This window comes from Oncorhynchus clarkii, chromosome 4 (genome assembly GCF_045791955.1).
Source record: "Oncorhynchus clarkii lewisi isolate Uvic-CL-2024 chromosome 4, UVic_Ocla_1.0, whole genome shotgun sequence".
In the NCBI taxonomy this organism is placed as follows: domain Eukaryota; kingdom Metazoa; phylum Chordata; class Actinopteri; order Salmoniformes; family Salmonidae; genus Oncorhynchus; species Oncorhynchus clarkii.
Window position 1 is genome coordinate 89,221,951 of NC_092150.1, and position 16,078 is coordinate 89,238,028.

General features: G+C 43.6%; 1 protein-coding gene across 4 annotated transcripts in view; it reads right to left on the bottom strand.

The window, feature by feature from the left end:
- The window catches only part of LOC139407423 (choline/ethanolamine transporter flvcr2b-like), a 57,007-nt gene that overhangs the window by 28,310 nt on the left and 12,619 nt on the right, over positions 1–16,078 (bottom strand). For all 4 annotated transcript variants that reach the window (XR_011634100.1, XR_011634099.1, XM_071151191.1 and 1 more), the window contains exons 3-6: positions 6,598–6,738; positions 5,735–5,802; positions 4,912–5,015; positions 1,165–1,275 (exon numbers count right to left, since the gene is read on the bottom strand). Coding sequence is in view for 2 of the 4 variants with exons in the window: in XM_071151191.1 (XP_071007292.1) it covers positions 1,165–1,275; positions 4,912–5,015; positions 5,735–5,802; positions 6,598–6,738 (424 nt within the window). In the remaining 2 variants the exon portion in view is untranslated. The remainder of the gene's footprint in view (positions 1–1,164; positions 1,276–4,911; positions 5,016–5,734; positions 5,803–6,597; positions 6,739–16,078) is intronic.

Sequence of the window (16,078 nt, forward strand, 5' to 3'; positions counted from 1 at the left end):
GAGGGAGAGAACGAGAGGGAGAGAACGAGAGGGAGAGAACGAGAGGGAGAGAACGAGAGGGAGAGAACGAGAGGGAGAGAACGAGAGGGAGAGAACGAGAGGGAGAGAACGAGAGGGAGAGAACGAGAGGGAGAGAACGAGAGGGAGAGAACGAGAGGGAGAGAACGAGAGGGAGAGAACGAGAGGGAGAGAACGAGAGGGAGAGAACGAGAGGGAGAGAACGAGAGGGAGAGACCGAGAGGGAGAGAAAGAGAGGGAGAGACCGAGAGAGAGAGAACGAGAGGGAGAGAACGAGAGGGAGAGAACGAGAGGGAGAGAACGAGAGGGAGAGAACGAGAGGGAGAGAACGAGAGGGAGAGAACGAGAGGGAGAGAACGAGAGGGAGAGAACGAGAGGGAGAGAACGAGAGGGAGAGAACGAGAGGGAGAGAACGAGAGGGAGAGAACGAGAGGGAGAGAACGAGAGGGAGAGAACGAGAGGGAGAGAACGAGAGGGAGAGAACGAGAGGGAGAGAACGAGAGGGAGAGAACGAGAGGGAGAGAACGAGAGGGAGAGAACGAGAGGGAGAGAACGAGAGGGAGAGAACGAGAGGGAGAGAACGAGAGGGAGAGAACGAGAGAGAGAGAACGAGAGAGAGAGAGAGAGAACGAGAGGGAGAGAGAGAGAACGAGAGGGAGAGAGAGAGAACGAGAGGGAGAGAGAGAGAACGAGAGGGAGAGAGAGATAGAGACTTTACCCTTAATATTTTAAATGGGGCTTATCTACAACAGAGTTAAACAGAAAGGTAAAACATTTAAGGGCCTTATCCGAATCAGAGGGACACAACCTCCCAATTATACAGCCACAGGTCACACGAAATGTTGTTCATTGAGAGTTCTGAAATTTCTCTTCGCAATAATTATTGGACACGATTTCGGTAGCTTAGTATCTCTAATGCAGGCAATGGGACAACGGTCACTGAACTCGTTAGCCAAGAGTCCATCGACTGTGTACTTATGGAGGAGGGGGGGTTTGTTAGAATGACATGCAAAAAGTGTAGATTTCTCATGGTGTTTTAAGTTGGGGCAGCTTGGTTTAGTTATCAGTCGAGTTAAATTTAGCTCAATACAAATATATATTTTAGTCTATCTGAGACCGACAGAGAGACAGAGACAGAGGTCTTACCCCAGGGCTCCAGCAGTGAGGAAGACTACCCAGAGATGACCCAGACTGAGGGTGAAGGCGTAGACCAACATCCCTACGAAGGACATGAGGTAGACCGTCAGGGTTGTCTGTCTGAAAGACACAATCAATTAATCAAATCAGTCATGGTCTGGGAAACACAGAGCCATGACACACAATTCACAGAATACACTGATATCCTAGAGACAAATCAAATCCATGCTGACTTTTTTTATTTCACCAAGTAGGCTAGTTGAGAACAAGTTGTCATTTACAACTGCGATCTGGCCAAGATAAAGCAAAGCAGTGTGACACAGACAACACATGGAATAAACAAGCGTACAGTCAATAACACAGTAGAAAAAAAAAAAGTATATATACAGTGTGTGCAAATGACATGAGGAGGTAAGGCAATAAAATAGGCCATAGTAGTGAAGTAATTACAATTTAGCAAATTAACACTGGAGTGATAGATGAGCAGATGGTGTGTAAGTAGTGATACTGGTGTGCAAAAGAGCAGAAAGGTAAATTAAAAAACAATATGGGGATGAGGTAGGTGGATTGGGTGGGCTATTTCCAGATGGGCGATGTACAGCTGCAGCGATCGGTTAGCTGCTCAGACATATCCTAGAGACAAATCCAATACACATCGATGTGATCCAAATCAAATCACATGAGAGTTGTGGATTAATACCAGTTCAACTACGTAGTAATCCTGGCATGTCAGTTACAGAGTCGCGATAAACTGAATAAAATAGATCCTGTTAGCTCCATGCATTCTATTTCCATCTGCAACGTCCAGAGAGAGTTTCACTTCCCTGAATACACCCACGGTGGTGTGGACAGAACACGGTGTCTAATACACCCACGGTGGTGTGGACAGAACACGGTGTCTAATACACCCACGGTGGTGTGGACAGAACACGGTGTCTAATACAACCACGGTGGTGTGGACAGAACACGGTGGTGTGGACAGAACACGGGTCGTCTAATACAACCACGGTGGTGTGGACAGAACACGATGGTGTGGACAGAACACGGTGGTGTGGACAGAACACGTGTTGTCTAATACACCCTGTACGTTTTTACACAGTGACAGCCAACCAATGAAGTGGGAGTGAACAACACCTAGGGATGTCTCCATTTGCTGAGAGGATAAAGTGGGAGTGGGGAAGGAACAAGGTCAAGTAAACAAACGATGTTGGTGAGACTTATTTTAATCAGATATTTCGGGCTGCCCTACACATAGAACATGTCAAATTGGACGACGTTGTTAGGGTTGCGAAATCGCGGTAACTCTCCTAAAATTAGCTGAAATTGCAGTTGGTAGATTTACGGAATAATGAAGGAATATTCAGGAAAACCGGATTCCTCCAACCAGGATTTCTGAGAGGGAAAAAAAATGAATTTGGGGAAAGTTACTGGCATTTTGCAACCCTACTTACAGTATATGTGGTTTGCATTTTGTTCTGAAACTAGGGCCGGAAAGCTTGGTATTCATATGTCTCCAGCTTTAACATCCCAGCTGGAGGCCAGACAGAGACAGGAACTAAAAGGAGAATGCAGGTAACATTGTCCTAATAAACTGAATCTGTTGTCATGATGGCCAGGTTCAGATGAGGACATTAAGCAAGTATAAAACATTCTCCCTCTCTATCCATCTTAGGCAAACAAAAAAAATATATATATATTTTATTTTTAAAGTCGCATTCTCAGCCGGCCACGGAGCCAAACGGGAATTACGGAGCCATCGACACAGATCCCTGCAGTCTACAGAAAGCTCGTCAACGCTTACAGCCAGAATACAGGTGGCACGGACATCTGCACTGTAGTAGAAACTATTACTGCACCTTGTGTTCTCATATCTCGTACATTTGTAACTACGTACTCATCTCTCACGGTTCTTCCTCTTCTTCTGCAGGTATCCTTTACAGCACCAGTGTGGAATCCACCACTTCACTTACTATATCATCACTATACTGGGCAAAGGTCCTCACGCATCACTGTCTAAGAACGGGCAAAGACTTGGAACTATTGCTGGTTATTATGAAAATGACCAGCTTTGAGGAGACTTGAATAGTACACGTCACGTCCTTACATTGTACAGTGACAACACGTGTTACATGGTAAACATTCTTCCTGAACTACCGACCATGTGAGGAATGGGTTCACAGGAGTAGCAAGGGACTGGACGACAAAACTCAAAATCACATTTTATTTGTCACATGCAACAGGTGAGATGCTTACTTACACTCCCTTAACAAAACAAAGCAATCCAAATCATACAATCCCTTAACGAAACAAAGCAATCCAAATCATACAATCCCTTAACAAAACAAAGCAATCCAATCATACACTCCCTTAACAAAACAAAGCACGTTTAAGTGTTTAGTTTATTTAGTAAAAATGTTACTTAAGTAAAAAAATAAGACCTTGGACCCCTGAGGGGGTTCTCTGAACTCATGGCCAGTGACCCCATTGAATCAGAGGTTAGGGGTCAGGGGTTTCGGAGAGATAAACAGGCTGCACCTGGACAAACAGTGCTGGGGCCCTGTCCTGTCCCAAGCACACAGCAGGAAACAGAGGAACAAACATCACCATGAAAGAACATGAAACTACGCCAGCCAAGAAGAATACAAAAATCTAACAATACAAACCAACATCCTACACAGTCCAGGAGCCAGTCTGACAATACAAACCAACATCCTACACAGTCCAGGAGCCAGTCTGACAATACAAACCAACATCCTACACAGTCCAGGAGCCAGTCTGACAATACAAACCAACATCCTACACAGTCCAGGAGCCAGTCTGACAATACAAACCAACATCCTACACAGTCCAGGAGCCAGTCTGACAATACAAACCAACATCCTACACAGTCCAGGAGCCAGTCTGACAATACAAACCAACATCCTACACAGTCCAGGAGCCAGTCTGACAATACAAACCAACATCCTAAACAGTCCAGGAGCCAGTCTGACAATACAAACCAACATCCTACACAGTCCAGGAGCCAGTCTGACAATACAAACCAACATCCTACACAGTCCAGGAGCCAGTCTGACAATACAAACCAACATCCTACACAGTCCAGGAGCCAGGCTGACAATACAAACCAACATCCTACACAGTCCAGGAGCCAGTCTGACAATACAAACCAACATCCTACACAGTCCAGGAGCCAGTCTGACAATACAAACCAACATCCTACACAGTCCAGGAGCCAGTCTGACAATACAAACCAACATCCTACACAGTCCAGGAGCCAGTCTGACAATACAAACCAACATCCTACACAGTCCAGGAGCCAGTCTGACAATACAAACCAACATCCTACACAGTCCAGGAGCCAGTCTGACAATACAAACCAACATCCTACACAGTCCAGGAGCCAGTCTGACAATACAAACCAACATCCTACACAGTCAAGGAGACAAAAGTCTTCACACAGCCAGCCAACCAACATGAAAGGATAAAACACGAACAGTACAAGAACTAGAGACAAAAGCGTCTCACACAAGTCATTGGTGGAAAAAGATGCAGTGAGTTTCTTTCCCAGTGGGCAACACTAGCTGTGATGACATCATAACCGGCTTCTTTCACTGGATTGGCTCAAAGCAACTCGACCAACTTCCTGTACCTTCATCCCACCTTCATCCCACCTTCATCCCACCTTCATTCTGAATGATTTTGATGTGTTGTGACCCATGTAAAATTATAATTTAAAATAACCTGGACTTGACTTACTTGTATGTTTTGGTTCTGTCCAACCAGATGCCACAGATCAGTGATCCCACCATGCCAGCGATAATGATGGTGAGACCTATCCTCCCTGCATTCAACTCTTCACCCTGCGGGTCAGGACAGACAGGACAGACCAGGGTTAGTGTGTGTGTGTGTGTGTGTGTGTGTGTGTGTGTTGGCTCTGGTCAAAAGTAGTGCACGATATAAGGAATAGGGTGCCATAGGGCTCTGGTCTAAAGTAATGCACTATATAAGGAATAGCGTAAAGCCTTGCGTTCATATTTTATTTTATTTTTTAAACATTTTGCACCGTTGGCAGTAGGTGCACTTGATTCAACAGGCCTAGTGCCGGGAAGGCAAAGTGTTCCCATTTTGAACCATGTGTCTGAAGGTAGAACTCCACCTACCCAGCAGGCCCAGAGAGCAAATCAAGCGCACCTATAGGCCTACCACTGGCCGATCAGATCGTGTCTGCACAGTTTCCTCGAGCCAGACGCACATCAAATAAAAACTCACAGCAAAGTTTAAAACGGTTAAAACCATGACTAGAGAGAGACTCAACAAATATAGCAAAGAGCTGATGTTATAAGTTCATGTTTAACCCCCAGCCACCTGGCGACAACCCCCTAACCCCCAGCCACAACCCTCTTTAGGTTAGGGTGAATAACACAGGGCTTTGTTAAATAACTTCACCCTTCAGTAATGTAATCTCTCCTGACCTTTTACTATACTTCTAGAATGTTTGTATTGTTAACCAAATAACACGGCCATTGTTGTAGTGTTGTCAATGCGTTTCAGGGCCCACATACTGCAGTGTAGGACTTACAGGGTAGTGCTCGATGATCATGCGGTTCAGTAGCGTGCCCACAGCATAAAAGCAGCCCACGTTCAGTCCTGTTAGTGAGAGAAAAAGCAAGTGAGGACCAGTCAACAAGGGACTTTCAGGGAGCTTTCTGAGAGCTTTCTGACTTCACCCACAGCAGTTATAGTATTACTGTGGACTTCACCCACAGCACTGCATTCTTACCTGGTTGTCGTCATCTTATTTCACCGTTTTCTCCTGGTACTTTCCAGATGTGACCCTACTCTTTCAGCACTGTAAACTACAGTGCTTCCATTAATATATGAGACCAATAAGTTGTTGTTTTTTAAATAAAAGAGAAACAAAAACATTATTTTGCACGTTGACATGCGACCATAACATTTCCTTGTGGATCTGGGGACAGCCAACGACATCCTAGCTGGCACAGAGTCCTTTCCTATAGGACAACACATTAATGGTGCACCTGTGATGCAGTGTGGGAAATATGGGCACATTGCTGAGGAGCAGGTAGCCTAGCGTTGGGCCAGTAACCAAAAGGTTGTTGGTTCCAATCTCTGAGCCAACTTGGTGGGAAAATCTGTTGATGTGCCCTTGAGCAAGGCACTTTACCCAAATTGCTCTGGATAAGTGTCTGCCAAATGACAGAAAAAAAATGTAGTTTGCTAGGTAACTGTAGGTCAGGTGGAACAAGTAACACACTGGCAGACAGTTCACAACTAGCCTGCCTACTTGAAACATAATACCCGAGACATGACAGTTATGTTTTCACGTTATCCTTCCTGGCTATGATGAATGCATAACCAGGATAGCCCTGGACAGCTCAGCTCAACACAGATCAGTAGTGATACAAGGGGTTAAGTACTGACCGTATGTGAGGATGAGGAGGAGGAAGGGTTTGTTTCGGAGCAGCCTGAGGATGGAGGCGGTGTAGGAGTACTGTTCTGGAGAGATACAGCGAGCTGTGGCCTGGGCCTGGGTGGGAGGGAGCTCCGGACGCTCCTGGAACACTGAAGAGAGAGAGAGAGACAGAAAGAGACTTCAGTAACACAGTCAAAACAAGGGGACATTTATGAATTAATCAGAGTGGGTTATACAGAGAAGATGCAGAGAGCATTGATTCAGAGTGCCTATACACTTGTGCCTATATACAGGTTGAAAATGGCAGACTGGGACACTGATAAGTGCCTAAATTGGAACGCAGCGGCTGTACAACAACATGCCGTCAAAGCTCAGGATCTGTGCTTCTCAGGTTTAGCTAGTCATGTCGGCTACAAAACAGGCTTTCAAATTATGCCCGCCAAACCCAGATGAAGATTTTAAAAAATTGACAGCTTTTGGATTTCATAAACATTAACTGTGTAAAAGTGGGGACGCAGGGTTGTGTTCCAAACAAAACAACTACAAGTGTGCTTGCTCTAGTTCCTCAAGGGCACAGAGAGGAGATTAAAAAAATCATTTTTAACACCTTATATACTTGAAGGATATTCTTCGAGTCATAAAAGTGCATTGAAATTACTTAGGAACTGTGCACACTTTGAAGAGGTGTGTGGCCACTTGGGAAACACCATTTAGACCTCTCACTCAAACCCTTGTCATTTACTGGTATGATGTTGCACCTCCTCCAAATGTCCCATGGATATTTCTTATCATGTACGAAGAGTATTTTCAGATTATCTTCAGTAAATGTAAGATGCAGGTAGAAAACAGTGTAATGTTTGTTTTCAGTCTCGTCAGGTGACTTTGTCGTCACCTTTGTGTCCTTTATCATGTTTATGTATTTCCATAATTTTTCCTTCAAGAAACATTTCAGATTTAGCCTTATCCATACAGGCCAATTCCCATCAGAGTAAGGGATTCAGCGCAGCTTTCTTATAGCCTCTAATCAAGGGCTGTCCAATCCTCTTCTTGGAGATCTACCGTCCTGTGGGTTCAGTCCAACCCTCTTCCTGGAGATCTTGAGGACAGTAGACCCACAGGATAGTAGATCGCCAGGAAGAGGGCTGGACTGAAAACCCACAGGACAGTAGATCTCCAGGAAGAGGGTTGGACTGAAAACCCACAGGACAGTAGATCTCCAGGAAGAAGGCTGGACTGAAAACCCACAGGACAGTAGATCTCCAGGAAGAGGGTTGGGCAGCCCTGGCCTATTGTCTGAACATGCAAAACAGGTTTTCCCTCAGTGTTGTAATTGGTGCTTTCCACACTCCGATACAGTGTCGACCTGTCATTCAGGGCCTGTTTTGAGCCCCAGATGTTTAGCTAAAATAAAATAGTTGGCCTGTTTCACATGTCCTTTTGGCATTAATTCATGTCACATATCAGTGTGCAAACAATGTGGAAGAAAAAAATCCTTGAGTTATTAAAGCCGCAAACATAGCCTCTGAGTACGGCAGCTCCAAAATGCAGGTGTCTAGCTCAGTGCTTTCTGTGGTGGAGGGGCAGCCAACGAAAGCACATAGCATAGGTGTTGGTAATCTTCTCTAGTTGCGCCGTGATTGGCTCAATGTTCTGTCACTCATGGGCACACTACATCGCCGCAGTCATCATCAAATCAGGTCAACAATCTACTGTCAAATCTTTCTCAATCCTTGTCTCATTTCCAAGCTAAACAGGATAAACACCCACCCACCCACCCACCTTGGACCAGAAAAAGTTGAATACAAAAGGCCATTCTGTCAATCCACCATGAATTTATCCAGACAATTCCAGACTTTGATGACCAAGTTTGCCCACAAGAAAGACCGCTGCACCACCTTCTGTTCAAGTGAGCAACGCACAACAAATGGGGGAGTCCAAAAAAAAAATGTCTGGAATGCGGCCGCATAAATTATGTATGTACGGAGGTATGTACGGTGCATTCAGAAAGTATTCAGACCCCTTGACTTTTCCACATTTTGTTACAGCCTTTTTCTAAAAATGATTCAATTATTATTTCTCAATACACAATGTCAAAGCAAAAACTGTTTTTGACATTTTTGCTAATTTATTCAGACCCTTTTGCTATGAGACTCAAAACTGAGCTCAGGTGCATCCTGTTTCCATTGAGCAACTTGATTGGAACCCACCTGTGGTAAATTCAAATGATTGGACATGAGTTGGAAAGGCACACACCTGTCTATATAAGATCTTACAGTTGACACTTGATACGGAAATGTGTTTTAATAAATTATTAGAATATTACTCTTGAAATCATAAAGTCTGAAACCATGTGATTGTATGAAATTGATTTGAATCATTGGATTATTCTAATGCTTGTATGTAAGTGTTAGAATCATTTTGATTTTTATAATACTGTGTGTGGTTTTAGTCAGTGGAATAATAATATAACCTGGAGTGTAGTTCTTAGTCAGAATCAATGTTTTGGGAACAATGTGTCTCGTATTTTGATAAGACGGTCTCTGTCTGAGCCAGATTAGGGGCCGACCTTGGCTGGGACACTGAGAACTTCCCAGTCCCAGGTCTCTCCTTATTTTAGGGGAGGGCAGGAAGACACTATTCTCAAGGACGCCCCCAGTCTCTATTGGCGGGCGGATTTGGTGATTTGTGTGGAAGTATGCGTGTCACTAGAAATTGAAGATCTTTGTACTGTGCACGTCAGAACGTTCCGTGAATAAACATTTAACTTTGGTAGACTGGGCCTCTGTCTGTTCTCATTTCTATCAGTATCTTATTTAAATCCTGATATAACAGACCGTAAAATAATTGAATTGGTTAATGAACAAGAGAACAGAACTCTCAACACTGTATGTCAGAGCAAAAACTGAGGTTGAAGGAATTGTCTGTAGAACTCCGAGACAGGATCTGGGGAAGGGTCCCAAAAAAGATGTCTGCCGCATTGAATGTCCAAGAACACAGTGGCCTCCATTCTTAAAAGGAAAAAGTTTGGAACCACCAAGACTCTTCTTAGAGCTGGCCGTCCGACCAAACTGAGCAATCAGGGGAGAAGGGCCTTGGGTTCTTGGTCACCTCCCTGACCAATGGTCACTCTGACAGAGCTCCAGAGTTACTGTGGAGATGGGAAAATCTTCCAGAAGGACAACCATCTCTGCAGCACTCCACCAATCAGGCTTTCATGGTAGAGTGGCCAAACGGAAGTCACTCCTCAGTAAAAGGCACATGACAGCCCGCTTAGAGTTTTCCCAAAAGGCTCCTAAAGGACAGTCAGACCATGAGAAACAAGATTCTCTGGTCTGATGAAACCAAGATTGAACTCTTTGGCCCGAATGCCAAGCATCACATCTGGAGGAAACCTGGCACCATCCTTACAGTGAAGCATGGTGGTGGCAGCATCATGGTGGTGGCAGCATCATGGTGGTGGCAGCATCATGGTGGTGGCAGCATCATCATGCTGTGGGGATGTTTTTCAGCGGCAGGGACTGGGTGACTAGTCAGGATCGAGGAAGATGAACAGAGCAAAACATAGAGATCCTTGATGAAAACCTGCTCCAGAGCACTCAGGACTTCAGACTGGGGCGAACGTTCACCTTCCAACAGGACAACGAACCTAAGCACACAGCCAAGACAACGCTAGACTGGCTTCGGGACAAGTCTCCGATTGTTCTTGAGTGGCCCAGCCAGAGTACAGACTTGAACCCGATCGAACATCTCGGGAGACACCTGAAAATAGCTGTGCAGTGATGCTCCCCATCCAACCTGACAGAGTTTGAGGAGATGCAGAGAAGAAAAAGGGAGAAACTCCAAGTACAGGTGTGCCAAACATATAGCTTCATACCCAAGAAGAATTGAAGCTGTAATCGCTGCCAAAGGTTCTTCAACAAAGTACTGAGTAAAAGGGTCTGAATACTTATGTAAATGTGATATTTCATTTTGTATAAATTTGTAAAAGTTTTTTTTTTTTTAACTGTTTTTGCTTTGTCATTATGGGGTGTAGATTGATAAGAAAAAAAACAATGAAATCAATTTTAGAATAAAGCTGAAACTTAAATTTGGAAACTGGCATGAATCTAAAAAAAATAAGTTGTTTGCCAAGATAGACAGTTGAAGTGGGAAGTTTACATACTTAGGTTAGTCATTTAAACCTGTTTTTCCAACCACTCCACAAATTCCTTGCTAACAAACTATAGTTTTGGCAAGTCGGTTAGGACATCAACTCTGTGCGTGACAACTAATTAATCCAACAATTGTTTACAGACAGATTATTTCACAGTGAATAAGTATCACAATTCCAGTGGGTCAGAAGTGTCATGACGTTGGCCTGTGAGTGAGGGATGCATTTCGACTATACCAGCCAGAATATAGCATGAGCTTAAAAGTATGGCAACTTGGTATGAACTTTGAACTCTTATTCACTCCAGAAGTGATACCTCCTAGCCGTTGAGTTAGCAGCAGTCGCTGAACGTGGGCTAGGAGAGGACGGACAGAGTATCCATTCTACCACGTTCCAGTTCACCACTAGACATTCTTCAGAGGACCAGAGATCCATAAAGGACAAACCTGCCTTCCATCGACGACCAATCTACCGAATCGCAGCTCAGAGTAAACATTTATTGCATTCTCCTTTTTCAAATGGCCGGTTATTTAGACTGCATAAGATTCTGTATTTACGATAGTATAGCTTCTCTTTGTTACTCAGTCTTCCCGCTCTTTCACTCAAACCCAACCCCCTCTCTTTCTGTAACCAGCCGTCGTAGCCGTTCCGTCCACCGGGGACGTTTTCTTTATGACATCATTTGTAATCAATGTATGATCCATTCTGTGTGATTTAGGTATTTAGTAAATAAACAAACCAAATTTTGTATTGCTGATTCAACTTGTTAGCCAGGGTTCGTGAAGATATCCAAGATTTTACAACTTTCAGATGAGACTAAGGTGACGATTAAATATTGACTGCTATTGATGTAAAAGATAAACTCTTAAAGACCTGGTTATTCAGAAGACAACAGCTCTATAAACATTATTTCGTGGTGCCCCGACTTTCTGGTTAATTATCTAGCTGATTAGCTTAATCAGTTTAGAAGCCTCTTATAGGCTAATTGACATAATTTGAGTCAATTGGAGGTGTACCTGTTGATGTAATTCAAGGCATACCTTCAAACTCAGTGCCTCTTTGCTTGCCATTGAGGGAAAATCAAAAGAAAATCAGTCAAGACCTAAAAAAAAAATGTAGACCTCCACAAGTCTGGAAATTGCTCCCAAGGATGAACCAAACGCCTGAAGGTACCACGTTCATCTGTACAAACAATAATACGCAAGTATAAACACCATGGGACCACGCTGCCGTCATACCGCTCAGGAAGAGACGCGTTCTGTCTCCTAGAGATGAACGTACTTTGGTACGAAAAGTGCAATTCAATCCCAGAACAACAACCTTGTGAAGATGCTGGAGGAAACAGATACTTTTGTATCTATATCCACAGTAAAAAGAGTCCTATATCGACATCACCTGAAAGGTCGCTCAGCAAGGAAGAAGCCACTGCTCCAAAACGGCCATAAAAAAAAAGCCAAGGGACACATGGGGACAAAGATCGTACTTTTTGGAGAAATGTCCTCTGGTCTGATGAAACAAAAATAGAACTGTTTGGCCATAATGACCATTGTTTTGTTTGGAGGAAAAAGGGGGAGGCTTGCAAGCAAAAGAACACCATCCCAACCATGAAGCACAGGAGTGACAGCATCATGTTGTGGGGGTGCTTTGCTGCAGTAGGGACTGGTGCACTTCACAAAATAGATGGCATCATGAGGAAGGAAAATTATGTGGATATATTGAATCAACAATGACCCCAAGCATACTTCCAAAGTTGTGGCAAAATGGCTTAAAGACAAAGTCAAGGTATTGGAGTGGCCATCACAAAGCCCTCACCTCAATCCTATAGAAAATGTGTGGGCAGAAGTGAAAAAGCATGTGCGAGCAAGGAGGCCTACAAACCTGACTCAGGTACACCAGCTCTGTCAGGAGGAATGGGCCAAAATTCACCCAACTTATTGTGGGAAGCTTGTGGAAGGCCACCCGAAATGTTTGACCCAAGTTTAAATTGTTTAAGGCAATGCTACCAAATACTAATTGAGTGTATGTAAACTTCTGACCCACTGGGAATGTGATGAAAGAAATAAAAGCTGAAATAAAATCACTCTACTATTATTCTGACATTTCACATTCTTAAAATAAAGTGGCAATCCTAACTGACCTAAGACAGGGAATTTTTACTAGGATAAAAATGTCAGCAATTGTGAAAAACGGAGTTTAAATGTATTTGGCTAAGGTGTATGTAAACTTCCGACTTCAACATGCTAAAATCACCACTTCTTCCATAGGAGATACATATAAGTATTTACTACTACCACCACCTACTTTTCCAAATTGTTGTGTTAGTCTGAATTTAAAACGTGTCACTGGCCCACATACAATACCCCAAAATGTCAAAGTGGAAACATGAAGCCAATGGGGACTTTAAAACAGTTCGGGACCAAATCGACAGAGTGAAAAGGAGGAAGTCTGTACTGAATACGAATATTCCAAAACATGCATCCTGTTTGCAACAAGGCACTAAAGTCATCATGCAAAACAATTAACTTCTTGTCCTGAATACAAAGCATTATGTTTGGGGCAAATCCATTACAAACACTTTACTGAGTACCACTCTCCATGTTGTCAAGCATAATGGTGGCTGCATCATGTTATGGGTATGCTTGTAATTGTTAAGGACTGGTGAGTTTCAGGTCAAAAACATTTACAGAATGGAGCGAAGCACAGGTAAAATCCTAGAGGAAAACCTGGTGGTCTGCTTTCCACCAGACACTAGGAGATGAAGTCACCTTCGAGCCGGATCACATCCGGCCGTGATTGGGAGTCCCATAGGGCGGCGCACAATTGGCCCAGCGTTTAGCCGGGGAAGGCAGTCATTGTAATTAAACATTTGTTCTTAACTGACTTGCCAAGTTAAACAAAAAGGTTCCATTGATTTAAAAAAATATTAAAAAAAATAAAAAATATATATTTATATAAAAAAATCAATCATGGCTTTCAAGGGCTAAAAGACACAGAGCAACAGTAACAAATACGGAAAGCCTCTGTCTAGAATGGCCCCCTATTACCCATGGGCCCAGGGCAAAAGAAGTGCACTATACAGTGAATAATGAGCCATGTCGGACTCGGCCCTAGTCGCCGACCCAAAGGAACGTCAACTGTGGAATCCTGACTGTGACATGACGTGCCTCAAGACGACTTTCTCTTGACAGAGCAGGCTTTCAGAGAGGAGTCTGGGGGTGAAGAAATGCTGCAGATGTCTTTGTGGTTCTTATCTCAGAGCCAGCCCTCCCTGGGGAGTCTCAACCAGCCGGGGTTATCAGTGAACTAGCCCCTTCCTCCCTGGGGCGTCTCGACCCCAGCACGAGTCTACTCCAACTAAGTACTCTAACCTAGACTGTACTCACTGAACTGGAGCCCACAGCTTCACAGACCCAAGACACCAAACTCTTAATGAAACATATTGGCTGCTGAGACCTGTCTGTGTACACCATTCGTGGAACAGGCCTGGAGATAGCAGCAGAGACAGCGGTCTACAGGATAATCAGAATGTTGAAAGTCTTGGCTTCGTCTCTCTAGGAATGGGTGAAGAACACAAGTCAATAACACCCTCAGCTTAGCTCAGACCCAAGACATTATTAAAGGCCCTGTGAAAGACTAGTGTCCAGTGTTCTTGTACATCAAACAGAAACAGGAGATCGGGGCTGTTTTAACTTGGACAAGGCTACTTACTTCCTGACAAGACATTGAAACTAAAGGCTTGTTGGAGAGGAATCAAACCATCTTAGAAATGGGCTCCCGCAAGCGGTCTAAGGCACTGCATCTCACTGCTTGAGGCGTCACTACAGACACCCTGGTTCGAGTTCAGGTTGTATCACAACCGGCCGTTATTGGGAGACCCATAGGGTGGAGCACAATTGGCCCAGCGTCATCCGCGTTTGGCCGGTGTAGGCAGTCATTATAAATAAAGATTTGTTCTTAACTGACCTTCCTTGTTAAATAAAAATTGAGACTTACCCAGAAATACAGAGCTGTAATCACTGTCAAAAAGGTGATTCTAACATATATTGACTCAGGGGTGTAAATACTTACGTAAATTAGATAATTCTATATTTAAATTTTTCCTTACATTTGTTTGTGTTTTTAAAAGCACTGTCATGATTATTAAATTAATAATAATGACTAAGTACTCAGCCAGTAAGCATACACAGTACAGTATGATTCAACGTATTTAAAACCCTGGCAAAGCCTGGAAAGCATCCGCAACACATTATTACTCTTCCAGATAAACATAACGGGCCTTCAGCCATTTAGAGAGAGACTCTTATAGACCTAGAGGCTATTGTCTGAACAAGCAAATATTGGAAGGTGTTAAAAATGGGTTTTGCCTCAGTCTTGTAATTGGTTCTTTCAAAACTTACAGGACATAAGTCAAACAAGCACAGCTCACCATTCCTGTCAACAGGCTTTTAGGCTTCAGCTAGCTGACAATTATTTTAGAATTTTATTTTAAATATATAGTTTTTCAAGGATTAAAATGAGACCATAAACAAAAAAATGTCAACTGTGGAATTGTGACACGACTTGCTTAAAGCGGACTTTCTCCCGGGAGAGCCAGCTTTCAGACTGGAGTCAGTGGGTAGAGAGCTGCGACAGATATCTTTGTGTGCAGAGGTCTCTGTTCTTATCTCTAAGCTACAGTCTTCCCTGGGGTGTCTCAACCAGCAGGAGTGTACTCTTTGCTAAGTACTGTCAAATTTAAAAAAATATCTATTTTTTTTTTAACTGTCCTCACTGAACAGGCACCCCGAGGTACACTCAGACTCAAGACACTGAAGGAAATGCGATAGACTAGTGTTCAGAGAGTGTACTTGTACACGCTATAGGAGATGGGCTCCTGCCTTATGTACCATTCCGGCTTGTACAAGGCTACTTACTTACAAAACACTGAAACTCGTTGTGTGTAATGAAGCTGTTCTAGATATACACAGTACCTTAGTACTCAGCTACTGTAGTACGCATGTAAAGCACTGAAAGTCAAATGTACTGAAAACCATGGCAAGGCAAATGCCACATTCAGGCTAATATTCACATCTTAAAACTCATTGCTGTACTCTTCCAGATTCACACACACATCCATATAAAAACACCCGAAACATGCCGGTAAACGATTTCTGTCCTCCTTCATCCATTGAGAGACATGAACCTAGATAACCGTCTCTGTCGCACAACATTCTCCAGCTAGACAACCGTCTCTGCTGTTACACAACATTCCACACCTGGTACACACACTTTTTGCAGGGCATAACTCAGGCCCCCAGATGGCCCAGACTGACAGACAGACAGGGCATCTAGCAACCAGA